The sequence below is a fragment of the Heptranchias perlo genome, chromosome 30 (assembly GCF_035084215.1).
Source record: "Heptranchias perlo isolate sHepPer1 chromosome 30, sHepPer1.hap1, whole genome shotgun sequence".
NCBI lineage: Eukaryota > Metazoa > Chordata > Chondrichthyes > Hexanchiformes > Hexanchidae > Heptranchias > Heptranchias perlo.
Window position 1 is genome coordinate 18,679,150 of NC_090354.1, and position 22,645 is coordinate 18,701,794.

General features: G+C 44.4%; 1 protein-coding gene across 1 annotated transcript in view; it reads right to left on the reverse strand.

The window, feature by feature from the left end:
- The window catches only part of smarcd2 (SWI/SNF related, matrix associated, actin dependent regulator of chromatin, subfamily d, member 2), a 48,381-nt gene extending 25,793 nt beyond the window's left edge, over window positions 1–22,588 (reverse strand). Inside the window, exons 1-6 of the mRNA XM_067969000.1 lie at window positions 21,933–22,588; window positions 7,418–7,605; window positions 4,888–4,930; window positions 3,551–3,673; window positions 2,490–2,609; window positions 1,445–1,540 (exon numbers count right to left, since the gene is read on the reverse strand). Of these exons, the coding sequence (XP_067825101.1) occupies window positions 1,445–1,540; window positions 2,490–2,609; window positions 3,551–3,673; window positions 4,888–4,930; window positions 7,418–7,605; window positions 21,933–22,103 (741 nt within the window). The 5' untranslated portion in view covers window positions 22,104–22,588. The remainder of the gene's footprint in view (window positions 1–1,444; window positions 1,541–2,489; window positions 2,610–3,550; window positions 3,674–4,887; window positions 4,931–7,417; window positions 7,606–21,932) is intronic.
- Between the last annotated feature and the right edge of the window lie 57 nt (window positions 22,589–22,645).

The window sequence follows — 22,645 nt, forward strand, 5'->3', positions numbered from 1 at the left end:
TGGTCAGGGGCTGGGGAGGGTTTTACTCAAAATGTAATGAACTGCATTTAATTATCCTGGAACAACAACAACTTGCCATTTATATAACACCATTAACAAAGAGGCACTTCACAGAGGTCTGAGGAAAAAAAATAAACACTAAGCCAATGAGGCATTGGGGGACCAATCTGCACAGCACAATCTATTTCAGTTGAACACTTGAACGGTGTTTTAACGGTGTTCTTTTACTTAGGCAATAACACCGCAGTACAGGAGCAATATTATGTGCTAGTTCTCCTTGTGTGAAGATATGGTTGAATTCACCCCACTGAGAAGGAGTAGCACAGATTGGAAACATCACCTTGAGATTGTGTCTGTTAATGGTTTCAGAGCCGGTGTTAATTAATAATCTTTCTTTTTTCTTGGTATATCTACACTTGAGGACTGTGTCTACACAGGACACTCAACAGTCCAAATCCTTCCCCTGGTGAAACATAAGTTAGCCATTCAGAAAACTGCAGGGTTGCTATTATAATCCCTTGTTATAGTCCAACAATTTTATTTTTAATCCCACAAGCTTTCGGAGGCTTCCCCCTTCCTCAGGTGGTGTGGAAAATTTTCCACACCACCTGAGGAAGGGGGAAGCCTCCGAAAGCTTGTGGGATTAAAAATAAAATTGTTGGACTATAACTTGGTGTTGTAAAATTGTTTACAATTGTCAACCCCAGTCCATCACCGGCATCTCCACATCATTATAATCCCTGTTACAGTTTGGGATATAATATAGATCAGCAAATTTTAACAAAGAGAATATTTTGCACAGCCTGGGACTGCCAGCACTTCAGCAGAATTAATTTTGCTGGGAGACATTTGATTCCTCTGAGGAGAAAAAAGCAGGAAGGCAATAGCAAAAACACACAGCATTATCAACACAATAGGAACAGATGGGAGTCACTATCATACACGTAGTAACAGCTGTCAAAACACATTCACACCTTGTACAGAGAGATCAGATTAGCTTCATACAGGGTAAAACAAAATGGGTGAAAGGCAACAAACAGGGCACTTTATAAAATGTGTCACGATGGCTGGTATTTAAGACACATATATGGAAAATGCATGCAGCGGATGTCTGAAGGGTAGTAAAGGAGCTGCAGTTGCATTATGTGTGCCTACTGCTATATAACTGGTTTATCTGGCTGTGTAATGATATCATGTTTCATATGTTTCTGTGTTGATTGCTGTGATGAATGACTCTGTATGTTATGTGTTTAATCTGGATGTTAAAGCAGTAAATTTAAGTTTGCAGTGGCCTGGTCCTACACAAATATCACAATGTTTTTTTTGACAGTGATAATGTCCTGTTTCACAGCTTCTTGTGTGGGGGATGGAGGGAGGGGGTGAGGACGGGATAGCACGATGATCCCGTCTCGTTAACCCAATCATCACCCAGCAGCTGTCTTACCTCCACCAAGTGATTGTCTGGTCCGTACAGATCTTTGTCCAATTCGATAACCAAACTCTTGAAAAAGGATGAGAACTTCCGTTTCACTTTTCCAGGCTGGAAAAGGGAAATTACAGAAACAGCACATTTCAGTTACCCAGTTAAACATGCTTCTGTTTATAAACGGGCACATTGCCAGGGCAGGACGTTAATGGTATTGAGCTTCAGCCAACCCCACTCTATAACCTGCCGCTAAGGGGATTTGGGTGGTTCAGTCGTTCATTTTCTCTACCTTGCTTAGACTGTGCTCCGTGTCTCCCTCTGACAGCACAACAAAGATAAGGAACTTACTGCACCAAATATGTTGGATGTATTTACTGTGCCCTACAGCTTTGTACCATTGGTATACTGTATCCCTATGCCCTGCTCCACCATGTTATTTATATACTGCATTTATCTTAATGTTGTAACAACTCTATTCTGTGAGATATTATACAAATAGAATTGGGTCATGTATTTCAAATATGTATAGGTAAGTGTTCCAGTTTCAGATGATATGTTACAGGATTTACAAAATATAGAGGGTGCAGTTTATAAATATATTAAAATAAACCCTACATTATATTGCAAAGAACAACAAATATCTGGTAGTAATTCGGTCTTGGGGTTCTGCTAACTGCCAATTTCAGTCTTACAATCGCTCAACTGAACTGAAGTCTTGTAACCCTCTGCCAGACAGTCAATATCCTCGCTGTGACCCAATGCCAGGCATCCACTATCATCTCTGTGACCTGGTGTTAGATATTCGTTACGCTTTTTTAAAAACTTGTACAGCTGCAGTGTTCACTTAAAAGTGATCTATGGTATAAACCCCTCCAAATAGCTCCATTCTCAGGTACTGAATCAAAAAATACTGCATCTTGGTATTTATTAAAAACAAGCATATTGGTACATCACTGTGATTGCACTTGTGTTTGCCACAGATAAAACTATCTCCACGATTGATATATTTAATACCAGTATTAGGTACAGATACCGAGTGCAGGACAGATTAAATCCAACTTACATCATCAAGTAGCTTGCCTTCCACCCGAAGCTCCCATGATGCAACAGTCTCTCCCTCTTCGTCCTCGGGCTTGGCTGGGGTGAAGGTGTTGGAGATGTAGATCCTTAGTTTGCGCTTTTGCTGAAAAGAAAAAAACACCAAGTGTCTCAGAAACTTTCCAATATAGGACACCTGTAAATAATAGCCTGGCCATCTGTTAATGCCACAAAAAGTGCGTTTTCTTTGTGCAATTAAACAATGTTTCTCTGGATTTTCTCCTCTTGCAGGCCACTTGCTATTGCATATCCTGTCAAAGCTGAGCAGCAGGAGGAGATTGCTTGCTCAGATCTTCTCGATGATCTTCTTTTAGAAGAGCCAGGCAGTCTGAGCCACTCAAGTGTCTTCTAGTCAGGAGAATATAATGATAGAACAGCTCATAAACTATGCATCATCATCCTCCAGCCAAGCACGTTGGACCATTTGCTACAATTCAGTGTTTTCTAGTCAAGACAGCAGGATTTTGGCCAAATACTTGTCCATGGCTGCATCCAGGCCACTTTGTGATTACCTGATGTCTCTTTCTCGTGGAACACTGCACTTCATGTATTTAGCAGACCTGACCACTTAAATAACAGACCAGAAGCAAGAGGCAGCCATGGGACTCAATCACTAAGATGACCAAATCCAAGTGGAAGGGAGCCCAGTCTCAAACTCACAACCTTGTGATTGGCAGCAAGGGCCCTCCCCAACGAGAGGCACTAGGCTGGAGCAACGGTAGGTTGTGTTTATTGAAACCTCTTAGTCTGGCAGAAAATTCAGACACAAATGAAACAACTAATACAAAGATCATTCTGTTAATGTTCTGATTGTGTGGTCTTTGTTTTGTGGCTTGTTTCACCTCATTTATACACAGTTGAATAGTTGTGAAACATTGCTGATGCATAATGAAGGAGCATGGCTGTGTAGAAGTGAGAGAAAAGAATGACACTTTGGAGACAATCTATTAAATCTTGATAGGAAAACAATTTAGAATCCCCCATCCCAAAAAATGTAACTGAATTTTGTGTTTTGAGGAGCTGTACCGTTAAGGGTTTCTTCATAGACTCTTGAATCTCCAGTCGTTTCCTCATAATAGTCTGATCCAGTTTGCGCTCAAAGGCTAAGAGATCCATGTAAGCTTGGGATTCGGGAACAAGTTCCCTGATCTGAAAAATAAAAGGTAACAAATTATCAAGGCTGCTTTGGACTGAAACAAGAGCAACTAAACAGTAACTAGTGGCCTTGTGGTGTTGCCTGTGAGAAGTTTGGTTTACTGTTCCCACACTGTACTCTGCTGCATTGTCACAATGATTTCAGTAAGGTATGATAGTGAACGTGTGAGATTTTTGCACTATATTCACTTGAAATTTCAAGAAAGTCCAATAGTACATTCATAGATTTTGTCCTTTCAAACTTGCTTGGAGAGAATATTTTGAACTACATGCCAGAGAGAAATGCTGGTAGTCACAGGTCTGGGCTTCAAATAAATAATTCCTCAAAAGGTCAACTGCATTTTGTTTTTTTAAAAATAGGGGCATAGAGCACAACAGCAAGGAGATAATGATAAATTTATATGTGGCAATGCTTAGGCTGCAGTTAGCATACTGTGTGCAGTTTTGAGTGCCACATTATAGAAAGGACATTAAAGCCAGAGTACAGTGTAGGTTCACCAGGATGAGAATCTAATTGTAAGGACAGACTTGAGATACTGGGGACTATTTCCACTGAAGCAGAGAAGGCGAAGAGACGATTTAATAGACGTTTTTAAAATTATAAAGGGTTTTGATAGACTAGTTTGATGAGTCGGTGATGAACATCTTCTATTGTAGGAAGGTGCTGAGCAGAGGCCAACTTCAAATTAAAAAACTGACAGCGTTTATAAGGCACTTATAAGGCTCACACAAATAATCTCTTTAGGAAACTGGCTTCACAATCACTATGGGGCATTTTTCTACTGTTTGCTAATTTTAGTGAAAAAAATAGACTTTACTCTAAAACAAGTTTTCCCGTTTTACGCTTAGCTCTAGTTTTTCCTTAAAAGTAGCAAACAGCAGAAAATATATCCCCAGGATACCCGACAGTTGACACTGTAACCACTATGGTAACAAGCAGTTACGACTGTGACCATTAGGGTGCTGGGTGCCAGCACGACCCACTTGGGTTACTGGCCAAGCACCTGGCACTGAAACCATTTGGACACATGAAACATCCTTCTGCTGTGCCATCTATTAGACAGGTTGTAAATCAATGTGAGGGGCACATAGATCATCCTTCTGGAGTCTCTGCTACTATTGGCTGACCTAGGATCTCTGTGTTTGGCACCCAAGACAATTTTGTATAAGTAAGTCTCAAAAAAGTAAAAGCAAGATCAAAGACTTGCCCTTTGTGGTAGAATTTTGTCAGCCATCTTCCGTCTCTTGACACTGTGGGTACCAAACGGACATTGTTAGGTAACAATACCGACTGAAGATTAAATGCATGCCTTTTAAACATCAACTGAACATACAAACTCATACAAATTGTGCTTGTTATACATGACTCTGTTGTATTTTAAAAACAGTTTTTTTTTATTATCGTAAATTTTCATATGCAAAACGAAGAAGTCATTTCAGGGACATGGTATTTTTGTTCACTTCTGTAATCAGCTGTAAAGTAAAGCTCACTTCACCCTTTGCCCCATCAAGCAACTCCATGGTTAGATACAGCAAGCTTGGTCAGACTCCCTGCTCTGCCCCCTGGAAACTATGTCATGGTGAAAAGTCGATGGAGCTCTGCTGGAACAGTATTCCACGCATTTACTGCTCCTGGCAGAACGGGTGGCCACCAGTGGAAAATCCAAGCCTGAGCGTTGATGGGCTGTTTGCCACAGAGGACATCATGGTTGAGCCCAATCCTGTCCCCATCTGGCATTCACACTTTCCACCAGGAGTCATTGGATAGTGATGAGGAGCAGGAATCTTGCCTGATTTTTGACCCCTCCCTATCCCAGGTACATAGAATCATGGACTTTTACAGCACTGGAGGAGGCCAGTCAGCCCATCAAGTCTGTGCCACTCTCTGAGAACATTATCCACTTACCCTCGTTCAACTACCCTTTCCCCATTTCTTTTTTAATTTGTAGCACCCCAACTGAGATCAGCACAGATCAAGCATTGAATCTTGGGCCTCTGAAGCTTTCACTTCTCCTTTTCGTAAGTACTGAAATTTAATTTCAGAACAGAGCAGATTTTAAATATGATTTTCCCACAAGAATTGCCATTATTCAGCGAGTAATGTGGGAAGGGGCAGTGCAGGTTCACTCCTGTAATTCACTCTCTGGAATCCTTTGTGCTAAACTTAAACCACCTGAACCCCAAATTGGATTACAGTTTGTAATTCATTTCCAGTTATCCACTATTTTATATAGGGATCACCTCAACTCCTCAAATAAGGTGTCAGCCATGGCTCAGTGGTAGCACTTTCTCTCGCCTCTGAATCAGAAGGCTGTAGGTTCAAGTACTACTCCAGAGACTTGAGCAAATAATCCAGGCTGACTTCAGTGCAGTACCAAGGGAATGCTGCATTGTCAGAGGTGCCATCTTTCGGATAAGATGTTAAACTAAGGCTCCATCTTCCCTTTCAGGTGGACGTAAGAGATCCCATGTCACTATTCGAAGAAGAGTAAAGGAGTTCTTGGCCAATATTTATCCCTCAACCAACATCACTAAAAAACAGATTATCTGGTCATTATCACATTTCTGTTTGTGGGATCTTGCTGTGTGCAAATTGGCTGCCGCGTTTCCTAGATTACAACATTGACCACACTTCAAAAGTATATCACTGACTTTAAAGCAATTTGGGAGGTCTTGAGGTCGTGAAAGGCACTATATAAATGCAAGTCTTTGTTCTTTTCTTTTTTCAATTAGATTCGATAACTCACTCCTGAGAATCCATTATTCAATACATAAATAATCTGACCCCTTCAATTGGATTCCAATTTTTAAACTCACTTCTAGGTTTCCATTATTCTATACATAAACTATTTGACCCACCCAATTGAATTACAGCTTGTAACCATTATTTTATATATGAATATTTCAAAAATGATTTAACACTTCCCTCAGAGTACTTCCTGTTACTCTACCAAGGCTGTCATCTGAAATTGGTAGAAGGATTCAGGAAGATTGTGACCTTGTATTCCAGCCCGCCTGCAGCCCTACCCTGTTTCAGAGCAAGACACAGGATGTTGAGCTCATTATCATATCTGTCCAGAGGGCAGACACAGCAGTGAGGTAAATTTCTCCCATGTGGCTTTGCAGAGGGATGAGGCCTACATTTATACACACAAAAGGAAATTAAAGTAACCCACTCCTCTACTTCTCGATTTGGTAAGGAACTTATTACTTGTTTTGATTTTTTCTCTCTTTTTCTTGCCAATTTTGTCCCCTCCTCTCTGGAAGTATTGACTCCTTGCTGGGATAGGATTCCATAGGTGCTGGTTGCTCTCCCAAGTACCTTGCCCATGTACTCATATTCATGTGTGAGGCTTGACAGCGGGTGCCAGCAGCCTACTCAACTACAGAGGGCATCATGCCACGCATTTATATCCTGTAGGAGTCACTGGACAGCAGTCAGGAATGGGAACCGTGGCCAATTTTCTCCTCCCTAACCCAGAGGTGCTGAGACCAACCACAGTGTCCTACCACTGCCAATTCTGAGATCAGATAACTAGGCAAAGACCTGGCATTGAAGCTGGAATCTTCTTGTTTTGTATGACTCATCTATGCACTGGATAAACTCAGAGCCATTGGGGAAGCCCAGGTTTATAAATTTTAATGCATTTCATTAACTTGGCTGTTCTCTCTGAAAGACATGAATAAATGCTTTGTTTTCTGTATCCAGGGACCTAGGCCTCCTTTCCGGTGTCTTACCCTCTCCCACGATTCTGTATTGGCTGCGGAGGCTGCTGCTGTGGAAGCAGACGTTTACGAAACGGGTCCATCATTGGCTGCGGAATGCCTGGTCTCATGGCAGAGCTCCCCATGAATGATGGGCCAGCGGGCATGCCCATCTGCATGCCTGGCATTCCCATGCGAGCACCTGGTGGCATCCCTGGACGCTGAGAAGAAGAGGAAGGGGGAAATCAAGAAAGTATACATAACATTGTCACAAACAGGCAATACGCAGTCTACTAGATAACATATTTACAGAAGTGCCAGCAGAAGTGAGAGTGCAAGGGTAATGTCTCTTTCCATCTATGGCCTTTCTGATTATGACAATTGACCAACCAACCCAGCTTTATACATTTACATGAGATACTTTAACTCCGTTCAATAAATTACTGTTTGTCAGAGCTTATCATTAAGCTGCCCCACCAGTCTGTCTGCAAGTGTTATAAATAAGGATGCAGTTGTTGGAAGGGAGATTGTGGACTTCTTCCACATGTGGGTAAGATCAAATAAGTTGCCAGTATAGGTCTATATTGTGTATTTCACAATGCCCCTTTGATAGCCTGCCCTGGTATTGATTTATAGCCAGTCAAAATGATAGTTCCATACCAATTAAATCACAAGGATTCAGTAATGCATGGTTCCTTAGTGTCTTCAAAGCCAAAAGTCTAGAAACATCCATGTTTATATCCTCACTGTACAGATCTCCTAGAAATTCCCCATATCTCATACCTCACACATGTCCCTATAATTTGGATCTCACCTGCTCCCCATGGCCTCCATAATACAGATCTCAATATCTAACCACAATCTACAATTCAGATCCTATGGATGAAATTTTTTGAGACCTCGGCAAGGCCTCACACGTAAAATTGCAGTATCACTATCCACAATTCTCCACCCACTTCGGATGGAAAATTGTGAGCAGTGCAAACGTGATTTTCCAATAAGCCATCAATTACATGTGAGGCCTTGCTGATGGCGTAATGTCTCGCCAAATTTTTCCCCTGATCTCCCCACAGCTCTAACAATTCAGATTATGTATCTCACCCATGCCACTTTCATTCAGGTCTTGTATCTCCCCTATATCCTATAATTCAGATCTCATAACTGGTCCCTAACCATATAATTCATATCTCGTATGTGCCCCATGGTCCTACAATTCAGATCTCATATCTGCCCCATGACATTATAATTCTGCTCTCATAGTTTCACCATGTTCCTATAATTCAGATTTCATATCAATCCCACCGCCCTGTAGTTCAGTTTTCATATCTCCCTTTTATCTCTATAATTCAAATCCCATATCTGACTCATGCCTTTTTAATTCTGATCTCATAGCTCTTCAAAAAGGAGGCAAAAATAAAGCCAGGAAATTAAAGACCAGTTAGACTTATTTCAGTTGGTAAACTAGTAGAGTCTATAATATGGGATGAAATTACTAAACACTTGGAGAAACATGAGTAAATCAGAAACAGTCAGCATGAATTTCTAAACGCAAGTCATGCTCAACTAACCTTATAGAATTCTTTGAAGAAAGATAAATAAATGAAATGTGGTTTATATGATTTTCAAAAAGCATTTGATATGACAGAAGAGACTTACGGAAAAGATAATGGCACATGGAATTAAGGGGAATGTGGCCATTTGGATGGAGAGATGGTTGGAGGGCAGGAAGAAAGGCTATGGATAAAGGGAGTATTCCTAGACTGGAAAGATGTAGTGAGTTGTATTGCACAGGAGTCTGTTTTGGGGCTACTGTTATTTACAAATACAAACATAATCTGGATTTAGGAATTGAGAAAGTAGAACAATATTGAGATTTGTTGGCGATACCAAATGGAGTATGTGGCAAATTGCAATGCAGACTGCAAAAAACTGCTAGAGGATACAGATAGGCGACCAGGATGGGCAGATAGTATTCAATAAAGAGAAAAGTGAAGTAATACAGGTTAAAAGGAAGAATAGGGAAACGAAGTACACCTTAAATGGTAACATTTTAAATAGAGCAGAGGGACCTTGGTGTACAGACGCACAGGTCACTAAAGGTGGCAGCTCAAGTAGATAAGGCCATAAAAAGGCAAACAGAATCCTTGGTTTTGTATCTAGAGGCACAGAAATAAGAGGAAAGATACAGCATAGATTCACTAGGATGTTACCAAGGATGAGTGGTTACAGTTATGAAGAGAGACTTGAGAAGTTAGGACTTTTTCATTGAAGCTGAGGAGGTTGAGAAGAGACCTATTGAGGTTATCAATATTATGAAGAAGTACCATAGGGTAAATAGTGATAGATTACTTTCATTGCTCAGCGAGACAGTAACCAGTGGGCACAAATTTAAGATAATCACAAATGAATTAAAAGGGAGATTCGAAAAAATTTCTTTACACAGATTGTGGTTAGAATATGGGATTCTCTGTCATAAATCATTGTTGAAGCAGAGTCTATAGGTTCTGTTAAAAGAGAATCAGATAGTTGCTTGAAAACGAGGAATAGCAAAAGGTGCGAGGAGCAACAGAGAGTGGGATTGGAGTAGGTAGCCTGTGGAGAAATACACTAGCACAGACTTGAAGGGCCAAGCGATCTTTCCCTGTCTGTAACATTCTATGATCTGTGTCTCTATAATTCAGATGTCATCTTTTCCCCCGTTCATTATAACTCTGATCTTGTATCTTTCTCATGTATCGATAACTTAGGCCTCCAATCTGTCCCATGAACCCTACAATTTGGATCTCATATCACCTGAATTTTGCGATCTTGTATCTTCCCTTATGTCCCAAAAATTCCAATCAGATACTTTGCCGATGTCGCTGTAATACAGATCTCATGTTTACCCCACGACCTCTATGATTTCTGTTTGGTAACTCTTGCATGTCACTATAATTGTGATCCCAATTTTTCCCATGTCCCTATAATTCAGATCTCCCATCTCCCTCTGTCCCTATTATTCAGATCTCCTATAAGAACATAAGAAATTGGAGCAGGAGTAGTCCAAACGGCCCCTTGAGCCTGCTTCGCCATTCAATCAGATCATGGCTGATCTTCAACCTCAACTCCACTTTCCTGCCCGATCCCCATATCCCTTGATTCCCCTAGAGTCCAAAAATGTATCCATCTCAGCCTTGAATTTACTCAACGACTCAGCATCCACATCCCTCTGGGATAGAGAATTCCAGAGATTCACAACCCTCTGAGTGAAGAAATTCCTCCTCATCTCAGTCTTAAATGGCCGACCCCTTATCCTGCGACTATGCCCTCTAGTTCTAGACTCTCCAGCCAGGGGAAACAACTTCTCAGCCCCCTCAGAATCTTATATATTTCAATGAGATCGCCTCTCATTCTTCTAAACTCCAAAGATTATAGGCCCTTTCTACTCAACCTCTCCTCATAGGAAAACCCTACCATCCCAGGAATTAATCTAGTGAATCTTCGTTGCACCGCCTCTAAGGCAAGTATATTCTTCCTTAGATAAGGAGACCAAAACAGTACGCAGTACTCCAGGTGAGGTCTCACCAAAGACCTGTACAATTGTGGTAAGACTTCCTTACTCTTGTACTCAAATCCCCTTGCAATAAAGGCTAACATGCCATTTGCCTTCCTAATTGCTTGCTGTACCTGCATGCTAACTTTTTGTGTTTCTTGTACGAGGACACCCAAGTCTCTCTGACACCAACATTTAATAGTTTCTCACCATTTAAAAAATATGCTGTTTTTCTATTCTTCCACTAAAGTGAATAACCTCACATATCCCCACATTATACTCCATCTGCCACCTTCTTGCCCACTCACTTAACCTGTCTATATCCCTTTACAGACACTTTGTGTCCTCCTCACAGCTTACTTTCCCACCCCGCTTTGTATAGTCAGCGAACTTGGACACACTGCACTCAGTCCCTTCATTCAAATCATTTCTCATGTCCCTATAATTCAGATCTCCTATCTCTCTCTGTCCCTATAATTCAGATCTCCTTTCTCTCCATCCCTATAAGTCAGATCTCCTATCAGCCCCATGTCCCTATAATTCAGATCTCCTATCAGCCCCATGTCCCTATAATTCAGCTCTACTATCTCCTATCTCCCTCTGTCCCTATAATTCAGCTCTCCTATCAGCTCCATGTACCTATAATTCAGAACTCCTATCAGCCCCATGTCCCTATAATTCAGATCTCCTAACAGCCCCATGTCCCTATAATTCAGCTCTACTATCTCCTATCTCCCTCTGTCCCTATAATTCAGCTCTCCTATCAGCTCCATGTACCTATAATTCAGATCTCCTATCAGCCCCATGTCCCTATAATTCAGATCTCCTATTAGCCCCATGTCCCTATAATTCAGATCTCCTAACAGCCTCATTTCCCTATAATTCAGATCTCCTATCAGTCCCATGTCCCTATAATTCAGCTCTCCTATCTCCCTCTGTCCCTATAATTCAGATCTCCTATCAGCCCCATATCCCTATAATTCAGATCTCCTATCTCCCTCTGTCCCTATAATTCAGCTCTCCTATCAGCTCCATGTACCTATAATTCAGATCTCCTAACAGCCTCATTTCCCTATAATTCAGATCTCCTATCAGTCCCATGTCCCTATAATTCAGATCTCCTATTAGCCCCATGTCCCTATAATTCAGATCTCCTAACAGCCTCATTTCCTTATAATTCAGATCTCCTTTCAGTCCCATGTCCCTATAATTCAGCTCTCCTATCAGCTCCATGTCCCTATAATTCAGCTCTCCTATCAGCTCCTACCAGCTGAGAGGAGCCGAGCCGAGCGGAGGGAGCGTCCGATAAAAGGCGGGATTTCAGAGCGCTGAGAACAGCTGAGAGGAGCCGAGCCGAGCGGAGGGAGCGTCCGATAAAAGGCGGGATTTCAGAGCGCTGAGAGGAGCCGAGCCGAGCGGAGGGAGCGTCCGATAAAAGGCGGGATTTCAGAGCGCTGAGAACAGCTGAGAGGAGCCGAGCCGAGCGGAGGGAGCGTCCGATAAAAGGCGGGATTTCAGAGCGCTGAGAGGAGCCGAGCCGAGCGGAGGGAGCGTCCGATAAAAGGCGGGATTTCAGAGCGCTGAGAACAGCTGAGAGGAGCCGAGCCGAGCGGAGGGAGCGTCCGATAAAAGGCGGGATTTCAGAGCGCTGAGAACAGCTGAGAGGAGCCGAGCCGAGCGGAGGGAGCGTCCGATAAAAGGCGGGATTTCAGAGCGCTGAGAACAGCTGAGAGGAGCCGAGCCGAGCGGAGGGAGCGTCCGATAAAAGGCGGGATTTCAGAGCGCTGAGAGGAGCCGAGCCGAGCGGAGGGAGCGTCCGATAAAAGGCGGGATTTCAGAGCGCTGAGAACAGCTGAGAGGAGCCGAGCCGAGCGGAGGGAGCGTCCGATAAAAGGCGGGATTTCAGAGCGCTGAGAACAGCTGAGAGGAGCCGAGCCGAGCGGAGGGAGCGTCCGATAAAAGGCGGGATTTCAGAGCGCTGAGAACAGCTGAGAGGAGCCGAGCCGAGCGGAGGGAGCGTCCGATAAAAGGCGGGATTTCAGAGCGCTGAGAACAGCTGAGAGGAGCCGAGCCGAGCGGAGGGAGCGTCCGATAAAAGGCGGGATTTCAGAGCGCTGAGAACAGCTGAGAGGAGCCGAGCCGAGCGGAGGGAGCGTCCGATAAAAGGCGGGATTTCAGAGCGCTGAGAACAGCTGAGAGGAGCCGAGCTGAGCGGAGGGAGCGTCCGATAAAAGGCGGGATTTCAGAGCGCTGAGAGGAGCCGAGCGGAGCTGCGACCGAGTTCGAAGTGACGTCAGGAATCAGATCGGGACGCGACACAGGGGAGGCACCTGATTGGTGAGTAGGTTCAGGTGAGTATTTCTCCTTATCTACAGTAACTGAAGTAAAAGGAAAGGGAAGGTCTGCAGGTCTTATAGGAAGTAGCGTTTATTTTTTAGTGAATCAAGGTCCCTAGTGTAGTTAACATTCTCTAAATTGAGAACAATTGAAAGGAGTAAACTCCTTAAAGGGAGTGGTAAGTAGTTTTTCTTTCCTTTTTTTTTCTCTTGACATTGTAGTTGTTCTTAAGCTAATTTAAGGGTTAAGTCATGGCAGGAGATCCCAGGGCCGTGTCATGTTCCTCTTGTGGGATGTGGGAATTCAGGGCTCCTTCCTGTATCCCTGATTCCTTCACCTGCGGGAAGTGTGTCCAGCTGCAGCTATTGTTTGACCGCTTGACGGCTCTGGAGCTGCGGATGGACTCACTTTGGAGCATCCGCGATGCTGAGAAAGTCGTGGATAGCACGTTCAGTGAGTTGGTCACACCGCAGATAAAAATTACTGAGGGAGATAGTGAATGGGTGACCAACAGACAGAGGAAGAGTAGGAAGGCAGTGCAGGGGTCCCCTGCGGTCATCTCCCTCCAAAACAGGTATACCGTTTTGGATACTGTTGGCGGAGATGGCTCACCAGGGGAAGGTGGCAGTGGCCAGGTTCATGGCACCGTGGCTGGCTCTGCTGCACAGGAGGGCAGGAAAAAGAGTGGCAGAGCTATAGTGATAGGGGACTCGATTGTAAGGGGAATAGACAGGCGTTTCTGCGGACGCAACCGAGACTCCAGGATGGTATGTTGCCTCCCTGGTGCAAGGGTCAAGGATGTCTCGGAGCGGCTGCAGGACATTCTGGAGGGGGAGGGTGAACAGCCAGTTGTCGTGGTGCATATAGGCACAAACGATATAGGTAAAAAACAGGATGAGGTCCTACAAGCTGAATTTAGGGAGTTAGGAGTTAAACTAAAGAGTAGGACCTCAAAGGTAGTAATCTCAGGATTGCTACCAGTGCCACGGGCTAGTCAGAGTAGGAATGACAGGATAGCTAAGATGAATACGTGGCTTGAGAGATGGTGCAAGAGGGAGGGATTCAAATTCCTGGGCCATTGGAACCGGTTCTGGGGGAGGTGGGACCAGTACAAATTGGACGGTCTGCATCTGGGCAGGACTGGAACCAATGTCCTAGGGGGAGTGTTTGCTAGTGCTGTTGGGGAGGGTTTAAACTAATGTGGCAGGGGGATGGGAACCGATGCAGGAAGTCAGTGGGAAATAAAGTGGTGACAGAAACAAAAGGCAGTAAGGGAGAGTGTACAGAACATGACCGGACAGATGGTCTGAGAAAGCAGGGCAAAGACCAAGGGAAGACTAGATTAAACTGCATTTATTTCAATGCAAGAAGTCTGATGGGCAAGGCAGATGAACTCAGGGCATGGATGGGTACATGGGACTGGGATGTTATAGCTATTACTGAAACATGGCTAAGGGAGGGGCAGGACTGGCAGCTCAATGTTCCAGGGTACAGATGCTATAGGAAAGATAGAGCAGGAGGTAAGAGAGGAGGGGGAGTTGCGTTCTTGATTAGGGAGAACATCACGGCAGTAGTGAGAGGGGATATATCCGAGGGTTCGCCCACTGAGTCCATATGGGTAGAACTGAAAAATAAGAAGGGAGAGATCACTTTGATAGGATTGTACTACAGACCCCCAAATAGTCAACGGGAAATTGAGGAGCAAATATGTAAGGAGATTACAGACAGCTGCAAGAAAAATAGGGTGGTAATAGTAGGGGACTTTAACTTTCCCAACATTGACTGGGACAGCCATATCATTAGGGGCTTGGATGGAGAGAAATTTGTTGAGTGTATTCAGGAGGAATTTCTCATTCAGTATGTGGATGGCCCGACTAGAGAGGGGGCAAAACTTGACCTCCTCTTGGGAAATAAGGAAGGGCAGGTGACAGAAGTGTTAGTGAGGGATCACTTTGGGACCAGTGATCATAATTCCATTAGTTTTAAGATAGCTATGGAGAAGGATAGGTCTGGCCCAAAAGTTAAAATTCTAAATTGGGGAAAGGCCAATTTTGATGGTATTAGACAGGAACTTTCAGAAGTTGATTGGGAGAGTCTGTTGGCAGGCAAAGGGACGTCTGGTAAGTGGGAGGCTTTCAAAAGTGTGTTAACCAGGGTTCAGTGTAAGCACATTCCTTATAAAGTGAAGGGCAAGGCTGGTAGAAGTAGGGAACCTTGGATGACTCGGGAGATTGAGGCACTAGTCAAAAATAAGAAGGAGGCATATGACATGCATAGGCAGCTGGGATCAAGTGGATCCCTTGAAGAGTATAGAGATTGCCGGAGTAGAGTTAAGAGAGAAATCAGGAGGGCAAAAAGGGGATATGAGATTGCTTTGGCAGATCAGGCAAAGGTGAATCCAAAGAGCTTCTACAAATACATAAAGGGCAAAAGGGTAACTAGGGAGAGAGTAGGGCCTCTTAAGGATCAACAAGGTCATCTATGTGCGGAACCACAAGAGATGGGTGAGATCCTGAATGAATATTTCACATCGGTATTTACGGTTGAGAAAGGCATGGATGTTAGGGAACTTGGGGAAATAAATAGTGATGTCTTGAGGAGTGTACATATTACAGAGAGGGAGGTGCTGGAAGTCTTAACGCGCATCAAGGTAGATAAATCTCCGGGACCTGATGAAATGTATCCCAGGACGTTATGGGAGGTTAGGGAGGAAATTGCGGGTCCCCTAGCAGAGATATTTGAATCATCCACCGCTACAGGTGAGGTGCCTGAAGATTGGAGGGTAGCAAATGTTGTGCCTTTGTTTAAGAAGGGCGGCAGGGAAAAGCCTGGGAACTACAGACCAGTGAGCCTGACATCTGTAGTGGGTAAGTTGTTAGAGGGTATTCTGAGGGACAGAATCTACAGGCATTTGGAGAGGCAGGGACTAATTAGGAACAGTCAGCATGGTTTTGTGAGAGGAAAATCATGTCTCACGAATTTGATTGAGTTTTTTGAAGGGGTAACCAAGAAGATAGATGAGGGCTGTGCAGTAGACGTGGTCTACATGGACTTCAGCAAAGCATTTGACAAGGTACCGCATGGTAGGTTGTTACATAAGGTTAAATCTCATGGGATCCAAGGTGAGGTAGCCAATTGGATACAAAATTGGCTTGACGACAGAAGACAGAGGGTGGTTGTCGAGGGTTGTTTTTCAAACTGGATGCCTGTGTCCAGCGGTGTGCCTCAGGGATCGGTGCTGGGTCCGCTGTTATTTGTTATTTATATTAATGATTTGGATGAGAATTTAGGAGGCATGGTTAGTAAGTTTGCAGATGACACCAAGATTGGTGGCATTGTGGACAGTGAAGAAGGTTATCTAGGATTGCAACGGGATCTTGATAAATTGGGCCAGTGGGCCGATGAATGGCAGATGGAGTTTAATTTAGATAAATGTGAGGTGATGCATTTTGGTAGATCGAATCGGGCCAGGACCTACTCCGTTAATGGTAGGGCGTTGGGGAGAGTTATAGAACAAAGAGATCTAGGAGTACAGATTCATAGCTCCTTGAAAGTGGAGTCACAGGTGGATAGGGTGGTGAAGAAGGCATTCAGCATGCTTGGTTTCATTGGTCAGAACATTGAATACAGGAGTTGGGATGTCTTGTTGAAGTTGTACAGGGCATTGGTGAGGCCACACTTGGAGTACTGTGTACAGTTCTGGTCACCCTATTATAGAAAGGATATTATTAAACTAGAAAGAGTGCAGAAAAGATTTACTAGGATGCTACCGGGACTTGATGGTTTGACTTACAGGGAGAGGTTAGACAGACTGGGACTTTATTCCCTGGAGAGTAGGAGGTTAAGGGGTGATCTTATAGAAGTCTATAAAATAATGAGGGGCATAGATAAGGTCGATAGTCAAAATCTTTTCCCAAAGGTAGGGGAGTCTATAACGAGGGGGCACAGATTTAAGGTGAGAGGGGAGAGATACAAAAGGATCCAGAGGGGCAATTTTTTTCACTCAAAGGGTGGTGAGTGTCTGGAACGAGCTGCCAGAGGCAGTAGTAGAGGCGGGTACAATTTTGTCTTTTAAAAAGCATTTGGACAGTTACATGGGGAAGATGGGTATCGAGGGATATGGGCCAAGTGCAGGCAATTGGGACTAGCTTAGTGGTATAAACTGGGCGACATGGACATGTTGGGCCGAAGGGCCTGTTTCCATGTTGTAACTTCTATGATTCTATGTCCCTATAATTCAGATCTCCTATCAGCCCCATGTCCCTATAATTCAGATCTCCTAACAGCCTCATTTCCTTATAATTCAGATCTCCTTTCAGTCCCATGTCCCTATAATTCAGCTCTCCTATCAGCTCCATGTCCCTATAATTCAGATCTCCTATCAGCCCCATGTCCCTATAATTCAGATCTCCTAACAGCCTCATTTCCTTATAATTCAGATCTCCTTTCAGTCCCATGTCCCTATAATTCAGATCTCCTATCAGCCCCATGTCCCTATAATTCAGATCTCCTAACAGCCTCATTTCCTTATAATTCAGATCTCCTTTCAGTCCCATGTCCCTATAATTCAGATCTCCTATCAGCCCCATGTCCCTATAATTCAGCTCTCCTATCTCCCTCTGTCCCTATAATTCAGATCTCCTATCAGCCCCATGTCCCTATAATTCAGATCTCCTAACAGCCTCATTTCCTTATAATTCAGATCTCCTTTCAGCCCCATGTCCCTATCATTCAGATCTCCTATCAGTCCCATGTCCCTATAATTCAGATCTCCTATCAGCCCCATGTCCCTATAATTCAGATCTCCTATCAGCTCCATGTCCCTATAATTCAGATCTCCCATCTCCCCCTAACCCTATAATTCAACTCTCCTATCAGCCCCATGTCCCTATAATTCAGATCTCCTATCAACCCCATGTCCCTATAATTCAGATCTCCTATCAGCTCCATGTCCCTATAATTCAGATCTCCTATAAGCCCCATGTCCCTATAATTCAGATCTCCTATCAGCCCCATGTCCCTATAATTCAGCTCTCCTATCAGCTCCATGTCCCTATAATTCAGATCTCCTATAAGCCCCATGTCCCTATAATTCAGATCTCCTATCAGCTCCATGTCCCTATAATTCAGATCTCCTATAAGCCCCATGTCCCTATAATTCAGATCTCCTATCAGCCCCATGTCCCTATAATTCAGCTCTCCTATCAGCTCCATGTCCCTATAATTCAGATCTCCCATCTCCCCCTAACCCTATAATTCAGATCTCCTATCAGCCCCTGACCCTATAATTCATATCTCCTATCAGCCCCTGACCCTGTAATTCAGATCTCCTATCAGCCCCTAACCCTATAATTCAGATCTCCTATCAGCCCCTGACCCTGTAATTCAGATCTCCTATCAGCCCCTAACCCTATAATTCAGATCTCCTATCAGCCCCTGACCCTATAATTCATATCTCCTATCAGCCCCTGACCCTATAATTCATATCTCCTATCAGCCCCTGACCTTATAATTCATATCTCCTATCAGCCCCTGACCCTATAATTCATATCTCCTATCAGCCCCTAACCCTATAATTCATATCTCCTATCAGCCCCTAACCCTATAATTCAGATCTCCTATCAGCCCCTAACCCTATAATTCATATCTCCTATCAGCCCCTGACCCTATAATTCATATCTCCTATCAGCCCCTAACCCTATAATTCATATCTCCTATCAGCCCCTGACGCTATAATTCATATCTCCTATCAGCCCCTAACCCTATAATTCAGATCTCCTATCAGCCCCTAACCCTATAATTCATATCTCCTATCAGCCCCTGACCCTATAATTCATATCTCCTATCAGCCCCTAACCCTATAATTCAGATCTCCTATCAGCCCCTGACCCTGTAATTCAGATCTCCTATCAGCCCCTGACCCTGTAATTCAGATCTCCTATCAGCCCCTGACCCTGTAATTCAGATCTCCTATCAGCCCCTGACCCTATAATTCAGATCTCCTATCAGCCCCTAACCCTATAATTCAGATCTCCTATCAGCCCCTGACCCTATAATTCAGATCTCCTATCAGCCCCTGACCCTGTAATTCAGATCTCCTATCAGCCCCTGACCCTGTAATTCAGATCTCCTATCAGCCCCTGACCCTATAATTCAGATCTCCTATCAGCCCCTGACCCTATAATTCAGATCTCCTATCAGCCCCTGACCCTATAATTCAGATCTCCTATCAGCCCCTAACCCTATAATTCAGATCTCCTATCAGCCCCTGACCCTATAATTCAGATCTCCTATCAGCCCCTGACCCTGTAATTCAGATCTCCTATCAGCCCCTGACCCTGTAATTCAGATCTCCTATCAGCCCCTGACCCTATAATTCAGATCTCCTATCAGCCCCTGACCCTATAATTCAGATCTCCTATCAGTCCCATGTCCCTATAATTCAGATCTCCTATCAGCCCCTGACCCTATAATTCAGATCTCCTATCAGCCCCTGACCCTATAATTCAGATCTCCTATCAGCCCCTGACCCTATAATTCAGATCTCCTATCAGTCCCATGTCCCTATAATTCAGATCTCCTATCAGCCCCTGACCCTATAATTCAGATCTCCTATCAGCCCCTGACCCTATAATTCAGATCTCCTATCAGCCCCTGACCCTGTAATTCAGATCTCCTATCAGCCCCTGACCCTATAATTCATATCTCCTATCAGCCCCTGACCCTGTAATTCAGATCTCCTATCAGCCCCTGACCCTATAATTCAGATCTCCTATCAGCCCCTGACCCTGTAATTCAGATCTCCTATCAGCCCCTGACCCTATAATTCAGATCTCCTATCAGCCCCTGACCCTGTAATTCAGATCTCCTATCAGCCCCTGACCCTATAATTCAGATCTCCTATCAGCCCCTGACCCTATAATTCAGATCTCCTATCAGCCCCTGACCCTATAATTCAGATCTCCTATCAGCCCCTGACCCTATAATTCAGATCTCCTATCAGCCCCTGACCCTATAATTCAGATCTCCTATCAGCCCCTGACCCTATAATTCAGATCTCCTATCAGCCCCTGACCCTATAATTCAGATCTCCTATCGGCCCCTGACCCTATAATTCAGATCTCCTATCAGCCCCATGTCCCTATAATTCAGATCTCCTATCAGCCCCTGACCCTATAATTCAGATCTCCTATCAGTCCCCTGACCCTATAATTCAGATCTCCTATCAGCCCCATGTCCCTATAATTCAGATCTCCTATCAGCCCCTAACCCTATAATTCAGATCTCCTATCAGTCCCATGTCCCTATAATTCAGATCTCCTATCAGCCCCTAACCCTATAATTCAGATCTCCTATCAGCCCCTGACCCTATAATTCAGATCTCCTATCAGTCCCCTGACCCTATAATTCAGATCTCCTATCAGCCCCTGACCCTATAATTCAGATCTCCTATCAGTCCCCTGACCCTATAATTCAGATCTCCTATCAGTCCCCTGACCCTATAATTCAGATCTCCTATCAGCCCCTGACCCTATAATTCAGATCTCCTATCAGTCCCCTGACCCTATAATTCAGATCTCCTATCAGTCCCCTGACCCTATAATTCAGATCTCCTATCAGTCCCCTGACCCTATAATTCAGATCTCCTATCAGCCCCTGACCCTATAATTCAGATCTTCTCTCCCCCCTGACCCTATAATTCAGATCTCCTATCAGCCCCTGACCCTATAATTCAGATCTTCTCTCCCCCCCCCTGTCCCTATAGCGAGGCATGTGATGGCGCTCATGTGCCTCTCGTCAGTTACAGTATTGCAGACCACGTGGGAAACCACGGTTGTATATTTTAACTTTGCACAGACCCCCGACCTTGCCGGGCTCGGGGGGGGGGGGGTTCTGCTTTTCCCTCCTCCGGGGGGGGGGGGGGTTCTGCTTTTCCCTCCTCCGGGGGGGGGGGGGGTTCTGCTTTTCCCTCCTCCGGGGGGGGGGGGGGGTTCTGCTTTTCCCTCCTCCGGGGGGGGGGGGGGGGGTTCTGCTTTTCCCTCCTCCGGTGGGGGGGGAGCGGGGAGCGGCTGCTGTTTGCTGGAAGCAGGGTCAGGGAGCCGCAGCTTCTCGGCGATCTGTGAACAAGGCTTTCAGATGCGACACTCAATGCGGAAGTAAAGCGAAAAGGGGGGGGAAAAAAAACAATTCACCAGGAAGGATCGGGGAGGGAGCTTTTAGGCCGAGTTTCAGTTAATTTCAACAAGGAACGCGGTAAATGCAGGGAGACCTGCCCAGGGGTCAGTTCAGAGCGGATTTCATTCCCAATCCGATCAATACCAAAGAGAGAGAGCAGCTCCAAACGGCACTATCACACTTTATAAAATAAAAATACACTTGGACCTGCTTTAATTTTTCTTGCACGTGTCCAAAGCACATATACAAATTTAAACTCAAATATGATGCAAATGAATAAAGTATTTATTTATAAGAGTTTAAGAAATAAAATTAGACTGCACTGAATAAAAATCGATTAAAAGATTTGAGCATGATCCCCAGATAAACACTGGTGTTGGGTTTCTCTGGGGGTCAGTTTCAGTAGTTTCCGATCGGGGGGGAAAAATAAGTAAATAAGGCGAGAAGTTGGAAAGTTTTGCGTTCAAAGAAGTTGCAAGAGATGGGGTGAGGGGGGTTACTCACGGAATAAGCGGCGCCGGGACCCATCGTCCGGAAGACTGGAGACTGCTGCTGCAGATTAAGAGGCATCCTGACGGCTTGTCCTGACATGGGATTCATTGGATTCACCCCCAAGGAGGGATTGATAGGGCTCCCTGGGTTCATGGGGTATCCTCCGCCTACTCTTGTCGCCATTTTTCAAAGAGTATATAGATATATATATAAAAAAAAACAAAAGACTTAATCTCACTTGGATCTACTAACTCTTCTTTCAGCAAGAGATTCCACTAGCTCAGCTGTCACTTCGTGCAAAAATCACTCCTCCAATTAATTGTCCAGAAGGCTCAGGGAGATATATTTTTGTTTTACTCCACAAGTATCCTGCTGGTTACATTACGCTTTAAAAAAAAAATCAGCATTTAACAACAGGCACAAAGGTGGCAATGTTTGGTGTCATCATTACCCATGAATCTACTGGAGAGCAATAAGCCCCCATTCTGCTGGCACTGACACATTTTCTAAAGTGCCTCAAACCAACAACGTCTAAAGATAAAGATCAGAGTGTTTTTGCCAGACTCTTGTTTGCGAGAGCTGCGCCTCCCGCCCACTCCGTGGCTGTGGCAGATGGGTGGGGATTGCACAAGCAGGTTAACAGGGAGCTCTCAGGCTGCACGCCCTCTGTCTACAGTCAGCAAGAGCACTAACCAGGCAGATCTAAATACTGGGCTGTGAAGTTA